The sequence below is a fragment of the Antechinus flavipes genome, chromosome 4, assembly GCF_016432865.1.
Source record: "Antechinus flavipes isolate AdamAnt ecotype Samford, QLD, Australia chromosome 4, AdamAnt_v2, whole genome shotgun sequence".
In the NCBI taxonomy this organism is placed as follows: domain Eukaryota; kingdom Metazoa; phylum Chordata; class Mammalia; order Dasyuromorphia; family Dasyuridae; genus Antechinus; species Antechinus flavipes.
This window is the reverse complement of record NC_067401.1, coordinates 329,729,374-329,741,797: the sequence shown is the minus strand read 5'-3', so window position 1 is coordinate 329,741,797 and position 12,424 is coordinate 329,729,374. Positions and strand designations below refer to the sequence as shown.

The 12,424-nt window shown below is 36.8% G+C and overlaps 1 protein-coding gene across 4 annotated transcripts in view; it reads left to right on the top strand.

Annotated features, from left to right (window-relative positions):
* Window positions 1-12,424, top strand: part of HIVEP2 (HIVEP zinc finger 2) — a 270,178-nt gene that overhangs the window by 236,156 nt on the left and 21,598 nt on the right. For all 4 annotated transcript variants that reach the window (XM_051997870.1, XM_051997869.1, XM_051997871.1 and 1 more), the window contains 2 exons: window positions 2,092-2,136; window positions 5,230-10,776. In XM_051997870.1, the coding sequence (XP_051853830.1) occupies window positions 5,440-10,776 (5,337 nt within the window). In that variant the 5' untranslated portion in view covers window positions 2,092-2,136; window positions 5,230-5,439. The remainder of the gene's footprint in view (window positions 1-2,091; window positions 2,137-5,229; window positions 10,777-12,424) is intronic.

Here is a 12,424-nt window from a genome sequence, read left to right as displayed (position 1 = left end):
TATCATTAGGAAATCATTATGTGTTATAGGATTAATCAATGCTAAACTAGATTTAACCATTGTCTCCTCAATTCCACTTAGTATCTTGTAAGCATCTTTTGTTTCAAGTTCAGAGTTCTGACCCATAGTTTTCTCAATTCTACTTAGTATCTTGTTTCAGGTTCTGGCCCATAAGATCTCCTTGTAGGATTAAATCAATCATACTGAACCATGCTAAATTAGATAACTAATGTCTCTATCAATCCTACTTACTTAGTACTGTGTAAGAATCCTTTGTTTCAGGTTCAGAGTTCTGGCCCATAACCAGTGAATCTAAATTTGTCTGCTTGTAAGTCTTACCCTCTGTTGATAGATTTCCCTTCTAGAATAAGAGATCTTCAAAAATAGCATTCTTTTTCTCTGTAAAAATCTATAAAATATTTGAAAATAGGTATCAATCATGTCTTTCTTTAATCTTCTCAACATTAAACATAACCTGTTCCTTCAACCAGATTCCCAAATGATATGATTTCTAGACTCAATATTCTAGTTACTCTTATCTGGGGGAACTCTGATTTGTTAATGTTACTCTTAAAAATTAACTTCCAAAACAGAACACAACACTTCAGATGTGCATAATACAGTGGTGTTGCTGGGGTTTAAATTCTGTCTTTGATAGTTGCTAGATATGACTATTGAAATCCTTTGTGTCTTTGAATCTCAGTGTTATCCAGTGACGATAATAGTAACAGTAGCATTGTAATTATCGTAATGGCCAAATGAAATAACAGATGTATATGAACAATTTTTTTCCAACTTTAGGGACCTATTCAAATGTTAGGCATTTTAGTACCATAATGTTACTATAATTAGGTACTTTGGAATTTCATATAAATTATTTTTATTCTTTTAACCCATTGTCTTCATCAAGATGATATTATATTTTTATTTATTTCTTTGTGGATGACTATATTTCAAATTAAGGTATAATAGCAATAAGTAATATAGGTAGGTCTCGTTTTAGTGACTTTATTACTATATTACTGCAAATATTCTGGAAGAATATTATCTCAACAATATTGGCTTTTCATTTTTAATTTCCCAAATGTCAGGTAACAACAGTACCTTCTGTGTCTGCATGGTGCCCAGATTTCTACAGAACTTCAGATTTGGAAAGGGTTTAGTAGTCATTTTGCTTGTTTCTATTCAGTAAACATTTATCAAGTGCCTACTATGTATATGCCATTGTGCCAAGTGCTAAAGAAAAACATGTATCAAGATATCAAAGAGCTTATTTTTGGCATGGCCTTTACCAAACATCTGATGATTGATTGATGTGTAGAGAGGACTATTTTTAGTATAAAAACACAAATTCAGTTTGAAAATTAATGGTCTGTTCCTGTGGAGTATTGTCAAAAAAAAGTGAAAAAAGAATTAAGATCTTTAAGTTTTTGTCATCTATTTGAAATTCCTGTGTTTCTTCTTCAGCTGTTTTTGAACTCATTGTGCTCTGCTATTTTAATTGGAAGAATCTCCTATTTAGAGGTGATATACTTATTACTGTGAAATTTGTAACTGTAATTTTCTCCTCAGAGAATTATGACCTATAGTATCTTTGTTTTACTTTCTATGTAATTTTTGTTATCACAGCAGATTTTTGTTTTTGGTAAAGGACAATATAGGAACAAGGGACATTAGACTATTTTCTGCAGTAACATCATTTGATCTGGCAATGTGAAGTATTCTGTAGCAGCATCTTCATTGTCTATCACTATCATTCCTAGGGTAATTATTAATTTATTTAAATAGTATTGCAAGATGCAATTGTAATAATCTAAATCTAAAAATGATATATATACATATATATGTATGTGTGTATATATATATTTAAAGTTATTCTTAAAAATATTTTCCATATGAGGTTTGCTGATCTTTTATTATAGAAATTAAGAGATGCATTAAAAAATAATTTTATATTGCCTAGAATAATTAAAGTTCTAAGTTGGTCAGTACTGGCCATATTTACAAATTAAATTTTCAAGTGAATTATTATATCCTGATGCCATGAATACATTATGTGATATTTCCTAATTGTATTTATTTTGTTCTTAGGAAGCAACAAGACAATCATGTACATTACAACTCTAAAATATGCAGGTAAGAATTTAATTATTTAAAAATGAATCTTTATCACATATTTAATTTTTTATAATACCCATAAACCTTAAAACCCATAGGTAAACTTTCCTAGATTCTCTTTTCTTTTGTTTCAGGAGAAATAGACTCCCTTCTTTTGAAAAAGCATTTAAAAATCATTTTATTATATATTGTGTTAGTATATATGTATATGTGTATATATTTATTATATATTTATAAATACATGCATATCTAGATAGATAATATTAGATATCTATATACATATATATGCCTATATAGCAAACAATCAATCAATAAGGCATTTATTCAGCCACTATTATGTATTGGGTACTGTGTTAGGCAATGGGGATACAATAGAAAAGAGATAGTTTTTGCTCTCTAGAAGCTTGTATTTTATTTGGAGAGAATGCAGTGTATTCATAGATAATTAAACCCAGGATTGAGACAAATAATTTAGAGGGGATTTCAGTTGGAGAAATTAGCAGACTGGTCAATCAGAAAGGAAAATAGCAGTTCTAAGAGTTAGAGATTTAGGAAAGATAGTTTTCTAGGCATAGAATTAGTAGATACAATGTTGTATACTATGAACAAATAGAACAGTTTGGCTTGACCAGAAAGCACATAAATAGAAGAAAAGTATAGTCAGCCTTGAAAGACCGTAGCAACATTGTGAAGGGCCTCAGATACAGACAGAAGGTTTTATATCTATTCTGAGAGGAAGACCTATGCTTTGGAAATATCAGTTTGTCAGTTGTATGAATCAGAGAGAAATACATTCAGGATAACAAGATTAATTAGGAGGCTAAGTATCGACTGGGGTTCTTATGGTGTGTATAGAAAAAAAGGGATGAATTGTGAGAGAACTTGAGAAAGTAGAATAAAAATTAATGAATTAATAAATATTTGTTGACTGACTGGATATAGGGAGAATGAGATGACTCTTAGATTGCAAATCCAAAAAGCTAAAAGAATCTTTAGTCAAAATGGAGAGTCTGTGAAGAGCTATCAATTTGGGTAAAAATTTTGTTTTGAACATAATGAATTTGAGATCCCAGTAAGAAATCAAGACTAAACATGTAGATATGAATCATGTATATACAAATGACAATTGTACCCATAGGAGCTGTTGAGATTACCAAGAAAGTGTAGAAAAAGGAAAGAGCCCTGGGTTATACAAATCTACATAGAGGGTGGAACATAGATAATGATTCTGCAAAGGAGACTTAGGCCAGGTAAGAAGAAAGCCACAATTGAACAGTCTAATGAAAACTTAGATGGATATAATGATCCACAGTGTTAAAAATTTAGAGAAATCAAGAAGAACTTCAAGTGGGAAATTTCACTTAAATTGTGGGGATAGAAACCAGATTGAAAGGGGATAAGAAGTGATAGAAGTGGAAAAGAAAATGGAGACAATGAATATCGACAGCTTTGTTGTTTTTCTAGACATTTGTCTGTGAGAGATATCAGACAATAGTTTGAAGGGATGTAAGAGCCAAGTGAAAATCTTTAAAAGATAGAAAGAATCTGGATGTGTTCCTAGGCAAGAGAGAAAGAAGGTCAAACTTTCAAAAAAGAAAAAAAAAGGATATATATATATATATACATATATATATATATGTATGTAAGTTTATCTCTGTATACATACAGATATGTATGTACATTTGGGGATTTATATAGACATACATATATAGGTATTTATATATATAAAATGTAACTGGAGATGTGTTGCACTAAACATATGAAGTCCTAAAATCTGTCTAGAAGCCATATAGTAATACAAATCTTTTGATTCAGGCGATTTAAATTTTTCTTTTAAAACATACTGATATTATGATACATTTTTCTTCAGGTTATCTTCTGTTCAAAATAAAAGCAACATTTCAAAGTGTGAACATGAAAGAAGCCAAATTTATAACTTTAAGTCAAATTTGAACTTAATATATTTTCAATAGGGTCTAGACCTGTAATTTTACTGACATAGGAAATTGCTCAATAAAGGATCACCCTCTCTAAAAAAGAAAAGGAAAGGAATAAGCATTTACTTAATGTCTATAATATACTAAGTGCTGTGCTTTACACTTTACAAATATCTAATTTGATTCTCACAATAACTCTGGGAGGCAGATGTCATTATGAACCCCATTTTATAGTTGAGGACACTGAGAAAGACAGAAATTAAATGATTAACTTGCCCAGGGTCACACAACTAGAAAGCGACTGTGGCCAGATTTGAATACACATCATCTTTTTAAAAAATATTATTTTATTTTCCAAATACATATAAAGATAATTTTCAACATTCATTTAAAAAAAAAAAAAACAGTCTTCTAGATTTTTCTTCCTCCTTGCTTTCTTTCTCCTCCCTTTCTTTCTTCCCAAGACACAAGCAATCAAATATAGATTAAATATGTGCATTCCTTTTAAACATATTTCCATGTCCTGTTATACAAGAAAAATGAGACAAAAAGAAAAAAAAAACCACAAGAAAGAAAACAAAACAAACAAAAACAAAACAAAAAGGTGAAAACACTGTTCTTTTATCCATATTCAGTCTCTATAGTTCTCTCTCTAGGTATCACTGGCATTTTCCATCCCAAGTCTTTTGGAATTGCTTTGAATCACCACATTATTGAAAAGAATCAAGTCCATCACAGTTGATCATCACACAATATTGTGAACACATATCTTCTTGACTCTGTCTACCACCTTTATGAATGTAGGCTGGCACCTTTTCTGCAACTTACAAACCATTACCTAAAGCTCTTAGAAAAGAAATTATTTGCACAGGGTCACATAACTAGTACATGTCATAGTTGGTACTTGAACTCAGGTCTTTATGGTTCCAAGGTTAGTTTTTTATCTACTATGTCATAGCTGTCTCTCATCTTCTAATATTAAAGTTAAATGTTATTCATGTAAAATATTTGAAGATTCAAGATATTTGAGAAAAGACTTTTAGCTTTTTGAAAAATCAGGTGACTAAGATAACTTTTTTTTTGCCATTATATTTTAAAATTGGTAATTTGGAAGTTACTTTCATTTTAAAGATAGTTGCTTAGCATGCCAATCCCTTTTTTTTTCTTCCTTCAGGTCATTGCATCTTAGTGAGAATAGCAACTGATCTACACTCTAACTGATCCACAAGAATTCTGCTGAACTAAATTTTCATCCCAATATTTCATCACAGCAGAAAATACTCCAACTTCCTAAGAACACTGCAGATTCACACAGCTTTGTGATGGAATTACCTTTAATGAACAGGACTGTCTTATTGTGTGATCCCAGAGACATTGCCATCTAATGCCTATAGATTACTGTGTAGAAGGCTCCAAGGAGAAAGAGACACCAGTAAATTTTCAGAGTTCCTGGAAAAATGGGAGCAACAAAGATTTAAAAAGCACAGCTTTGGACACACTCCATGTGTGTGCACAGCTTTCAAGTGAACTAGCACTTAAGACCGTGTGTAGCAAAATGGACTCTGGGGACACGGCTATAGGGCAAAAAGTTACCTCAAGGTCTGGAGAAATTGCTAAAGTACCGAGTAGATGGAGACAAGAACAATCAGCTGTTATTAAGATGAGCACTTTTGGCAATCAAGAAGGACAGAGGCAACCACAAATAGATCCTGAGCAAATCGGAAACACAGCATCAGCACAACTTTTTGGTTCTGGGAAACTGGCATCATCTACTGAAGCTGTTCATCAGGCTGTAGAGAAGTCGTATCCGCCACACCGCCCAAGTCCTTACTCATGCCAACATTCACTTTCTTTTCCTCAACATTCATTGCCACAGGGATTTATGCACAGTGGTACCAAACAGCACCAGAGCCTGGAAGGCCATCATCCATGGCAGTTTCCTGGTCACATGCAGTCAATCTCCTCTGAGGACTTATTTCCTTTTCCTATCCATGGCCATAGTGGAGGCTTTGCCAGAAAAAAGATTCCCAGCCTGAACCCTGCTTATAGCCAATATGCACAGAAAAGTTTAGAACAATCAGATGATGCTCATAAGAAAGAGCACAAACCCAAAAAACCTGGCAAGTACATTTGCCCCTACTGTAGCAGGGCCTGTGCCAAACCAAGTGTACTGAAAAAACACATTAGGTCCCACACTGGTGAACGGCCATACCCTTGTGTACCTTGTGGTTTCTCTTTTAAGACAAAGAGCAATTTATACAAGCACAGGAAATCACATGCCCATGCAATTAAGGCAGGATTAGTCCCTTTCACGGAGTCGGCTGTGTCTAAATTGGATCTAGAGGCCAGTTTTATTGATGTGGAAGCAGAAATACATTCTGATGGTGAACAGAGCACAGATACTGATGAGGAAAGCTCCTTATTTGTGGACCGCCCTGGCAATCTGAGTCCAGGACCATCAGTTCCATTGGATATTGCTAGTAGAAGTAGCTATCATGGGTCTTTGGAAGAACCCTTAGGATGCCCAATGAAGGTGCCCATTTTGATAATACCCAAAAGTGGGATTCCATTACCTAGTGAAAGCTCCCAGTATGTTAGCTCTGATGCACTGCCGACTCCATCCTTAAGTACTAAAGCAGATGACTCTCATACTGTTAAACAGAAACTTGCACTAAGACTTTCTGAAAAAAAAGGACAAGATTCTGAGCCATCTCTAAACCTCCTGAGCCCTCATAGCAAAGGAAGCACTGATTCTGGTTACTTTTCCCGCTCAGAAAGTGCAGAACAGCAGATAAGCCCCCCAAACACAAATGCCAAGTCTTACGAAGAAATCATCTTTGGAAAATACTGTCGGATTAGTCCAAGAAATGCACTTAGTGTTGCTACATCTGGTCAGGAGCGCACCATGATGGGTAGAAAGAGTATAATGGAACCATTACCTCACGTAAACACAAGGTTAGATATCCCAATGGTTGAAGATCCCACTTCACAGCTGATCCCAAGCAAGGGAGATGTAATGGAATCTAGTCAACCAAGTTCTCTGAAATCCACCAAATTCAACACCGAGCCCCGACAATCCCAAACTCTCCCAGGATCTACGAAAAATGAAGGAAAACTTTATCCAATAAATCACCAAGGTAGCTCCCCAGTTCTCTTAGAGGCACCTATAGATTCTTCACCACTTATTAGAAGCAACTCTATGCCAACTTCTTCAGCAACTAATTTAAGTATCCCTCCATCTTTGAGAGGGAGCCACTCATTTGATGAAAGAATGACTGGTTCAGATGATGTGTTTTATCCAGGGACTGTGGGAATAGCTCCACAGCGTATGTTAAGAAGACAAGCTGCATTTGAATTGCCCTCAGTACAGGAGGGGCACATAGACACAGAACATTATGGGAGAATAGCAAAAACTATCAGTGTTGCTTCTAATAGAATGGTTGGTGAAATGGGTCCATCCCTGAAGGAAAAGAAATTGATGGCTGGTGATAGGATTGGTTATGATTATGATGTCTGTCGGAAGTCCTATAGGAAATGGGAAGAATCAGAAGCAACTAAGCAGAGCTTCAGGGATATCTCATATTTAAGTGGCTTAAAACATGGAGGGGAATATTTTATGGATCCATCAGTGCCATCACAGGTAGTACCAACTCTATTTGGAGTCACATGTGAAACCAGAAAACGTAGGAAAGAAAAGAGTGTGGGAGATGAAGAAGATACCCCAATGATTTGTGGCAGCATCCCAGGCAATCCAGTGGGCATGATGACTTCAGATTATATCTCTGGTCATGATAACCCTTCTCATAGTCACTCTGAGCGTTTTGAAGCATGTAGACCCCATCTGCAGTCTGGAACCTCCTCAGAAGAATCCGCCCTATCCACAGATACTGAGAAGATGGCAGACTCAGCAAATAGGAAACCTCCCGGAAATGTGATTTCTGTAATTCAGCACACAAACTCATTGAGCAGACCAAATTCATTTGAAAGGACTGAATCTACAGACCTCGTCACTAGCCAGCAGGATAAAGCCTATTCACCTTCTGAGACTTATGAGAGTGAGATTTCAGAAGCCCCCGTGAGCCCAGAGTGTGTCCAGCATGGGGATAGTACTGAAATGCGGGGGAAAGCAGCATCCTCTTCCCAACAGCAGCATCAGCAGTCCTACCACATGCAGCCCAGGTTGGTCCGCCAGCACAACATCCAGGTCCCTGAGATTCGGGTTACTGAAGAGCCTGATAAACCAGAGAAAGAGAAAGAGGTACAGAGTAAGGAGCCAGAGAAGCCTGCTGAAGAGTTCCAATGGCCCCAGAGGAGTGAAACTCTTTCACAGCTCCCTGCTGAAAAACTACCACCGAAAAAGAAGCGTTTACGTCTTGCAGATATGGAGCACTCTTCTGGAGAATCTAGCTTTGAATCCACAGGAACAAGCCTCTCTCGTAGCCCCAGCCAAGAAAGCAACTTATCCCATAGTTCCAGTTTTTCAATGTCTTTTGAAAGAGAAGAATCCCTTAAACTTGTGGCACCTCCCAAACAGGATGAGTTTGGGAAGCAGTCAGAGTTTTTGACTGTTCCTGCTGGTTCACACTCACTTTCTGTCCCTGGACATCACCACCAGAAGGAGATGAGGCGCTGCTCATCAGAACAAATGCCTTGTCCTCACCCGGCTGAAGTTCCAGAGATCCGGAGTAAGTCTTTTGATTATGGAAATCTGTCTCATGCTGCTATGGCAGGTGTGACCCCTCCCACATTGTCCCCATCACGGGAGAGGAAGAAATGTTTCCTGGTACGGCAGGCTTCCTTCAGTGGCTTCCCAGAAATCAATCCAACCGAGCCAGGCATGGAACAGGGTATAAAGCAGGAACAGATGGAGCACATGCAGGCTGGTCTCAGATCTGCGTGGCATCATTCATCCTCTGTGCTTCTTCCTATTCTGGCAGAGGACTCTGGGAATCAGCTTGGGGCAGGTTCAACCCACCTAGCACAGCAACCAGTCATGCATATGGAAAGTCAGGAAACCTTGAGAACTTCCCTAATCCCTCCAGCACCTTACATCTCAAGCAAACACCCACCAGAACAGCCACACTTATTTGCACATCAAGAAAACATCCCATTTCCCCCAATTCACAATGCCTTGTTTCAGTTCCAATATCCTACTGTCTGTATGGTTCACTTACCAACTCAGCAGCCTCTCTGGTGGCAGGCATGTACTGAACCTTTGCAGAGGCATTTTCAGCCTCACTTTGCGCTACAGAAAAATTATGGCAAGTCCCCTTTCCAGCCAGAAATCCACACCAGTTATCACTTAGAGCATGCTACTGACCACCTTGGAAAGAAATCTGATGATTATGCACACCCAAAAGAACAATCTTACCTGCACTATTCAGGAATGTCTGGAGAACACTCGAAAAATGCTCTTGCAAAGTTTCAGTCAGACCATAGTATCAAGTCAACTGATATGTCCTCTGAGCAACATCCTCAGGCTGATTTTGATTCACCAAACTCTGGACCCATGCAGTCATTACCTGGAACAGTGGTTCCTGTCAGGATTCAGACCCATGTACCATCATATGGCAGTGTCATGTACACCAGCATTTCTCAAATACTTGGGCAGAACAGCCCAGCCATTGTCATCTGCAAAGTGGATGAGACCATGACTCAAAGAACATTAGTCACCAATGCTGCCATGCAGGGAATTGGATTTAACATTGCCCAGATGTTAGGGCAACATGCAGGCTTAGAAAAATATCCTCTTTGGAAAGTACCTCAGACCTTACCACTTGGTTTAGAGTCCTCAATCCCATTGTGTTTGGCTTCCAGCTCTGACACTGCCTCTACTCTTGGTGGTAGCAAACGTATGCTTTCTCCTGCTAGTAGCTTAGAACTCTTCATGGAAACCAAACAGCAGAAAAGGGTCAAAGAAGAGAAAATGTATGGTCAGATTGTTGAAGAGCTGAGTGCTGTGGAGCTAACCAACTCCGATGTCAAAAAGGATTACTCTCGCCCACAGAAGCCTCAGTTAGTTCGACAAGGCTGTGCATCTGAACCAAAAGATGGTTTGCAATCCGGGTCATCCTCTTTATCTTCACTGTCACCTTCCTCCTCTCAAGATTATCCATCTTCCAGTGTGCCATCCAGTGAGCCATTCCCACTCAATAGGGAAAAACTTTCTAGCTTCAGTGCAACACCACCAGGGCAGAAATCCAGTGGCCCTTCTGAAGGCAAAGAATCATCAGATGAATTAGATATTGATGAGACAGCATCTGACATGAGCATGAGCCCACAGAGGTCATCTTTACCACCAGGGGATACTCAGCTTGAAGAGCAAGGGAAGCAGCAGAAATTCCCTGTTGGTATGTTGTTCCAGATGGCGTCTGGTCCAAGTGGAAAAATGGGAAACTCAACTATACTTCTAACAGATGTGGCAGATTTCCAGCAAATTCTTCAGTTCCCCAGTTTGCGCACGACAACTACTGTGAGCTGGTGCTTCTTAAATTATACAAAACCCAGTTATGTGCAACAAGCAACCTTCAAGTCCTCAGTTTATGCTTCATGGTGCATTAGTTCATGTAACCCAAACCCATCAGGATTGAATACCAAGACTACTTTAGCACTTTTGAGGTCCAAGCAAAAAATTACTGCAGAAATTTATACTTTGGCTGCTATGCATAGACCAGGAACTGGCAAACTCACCTCATCAAGTGCTTGGAAACAGTTTGCTCAGGTAAAGAATTTCATTTTAGAAAGTATTAGAAATTGGCTACTGCTAAGCAGAATAAGTGTTGAAACAAGTAATGTCAGAAAAATTATAAGCAGAACAAGCAACAGAGGTTGGAACTATTATGCTCAGTAGGATCATTACAGATAAAATAGGCATTTGCTTATATGGTGTGACCTAGGAAAGATCCCAGTGCATTAAAATTATTCCCAAACCAATGTGACACAATATCTGAAATTTCACTGTTAGATAGACATTCTTTTAGGTTCTATTTTTTGCTCTTTTTTGGAATCAACACATTAAACTGTTTTTCACTAACAATGAGGCGTTAATAACTTATCAATTACATTTACTTTTGAATGAATGCAAGGGTTGCTGAGAATTTTTGAGAATTAGATTCTAAATAGAGATTAAAAGAAAGTTAAGGGGAGCTAAGAGGTTTCAAAGAAAAGATTGTGTTATTTGGGTCATAATCTTAGATTAAAAGGGATTTTAGATGTCAGCTAGTCTCATCCCCTCATTTTACAGATGAAGGAAAGTAAAATAATTTACCTAAGGTCATAAAGGGAGCAAGTGACAGAAGTAGAATTGAAACTCATGACCTCTGACTTCAAAGTTGATATGCTTTCTATTTGACAACATTTCTACTTTGCTATCATTATAATTTTATATAGATTTTTTAAATCTCAGGAGCAGTAATGTCTTCTATACTATTAGCATATAATATAGCTTATCAATCATATTACATATTATATATTAAATTAACTATCTTTAATATTTTCAATGTCTTCTATGTATTTTATTTATTTATTCTTTTAACAAGAATTTTATTTAGGACTGATATGTCCCAGGTACTTTGCCAGGTACTGGGAATACCAAGACAGAAATGAAAACATTCTTCCCCTCAAGGAATTTATATTTTATTGGAGGGGAACAATACAGACATAGGAAAATAGATGCAAATATATATATATATATATATATATATATATATATATACGATGAGTTTGAGAAAGAAGGTTCTGAGATGAGGCTGGGTAGGCTTCTTGAAGGAGATGGCAATGAAGTAAAGTTCAGAGGAATTGTGGAATTTCAAAAGTTGAGAATGAGGAAGGAACCCATTCCAGGCAGAGAGCACATGCTATGGAAAAAGAATGAAATTAAAGATAGAAGGTCACATATGAGGAATAATAAGTAATTCAGTTTGACTAGATTGTAAAGTGCATCAAGGAGAATAATGTGTAGTACTCTTAGAAAGGTATGTCAGAACACCATTGTGAGGGACCTTAAAATCTAAACTGAATATTTTATCCTAAAAGCCAAAAGGAAAGCAATGGAGCTTCCTGATTAAGGGAAAGTCTTACTTCTCAAAGCTTATGCATTGCCTTGCCATTTTACCTTAGAATCAATTAGTTCATCATCTACAATAATATAAAGAAATATTATTTTAAAGAGGTATAAAATGGGAGATAGGTGAATGGGAAAAAAAGAGGGAGGAAAAAATTGTTTTAACCTGATGAGAATAAAAAATGATAGTGGGTTTTTGAACTTTTTCTCCTTTTTTATCAAGTGCCTTTTTAAAAAAAATCATAATGGTATTCATAAAATAAGGCCCGTGCTCAAATATTATTAAAGAATATATAAAATTAAAAAA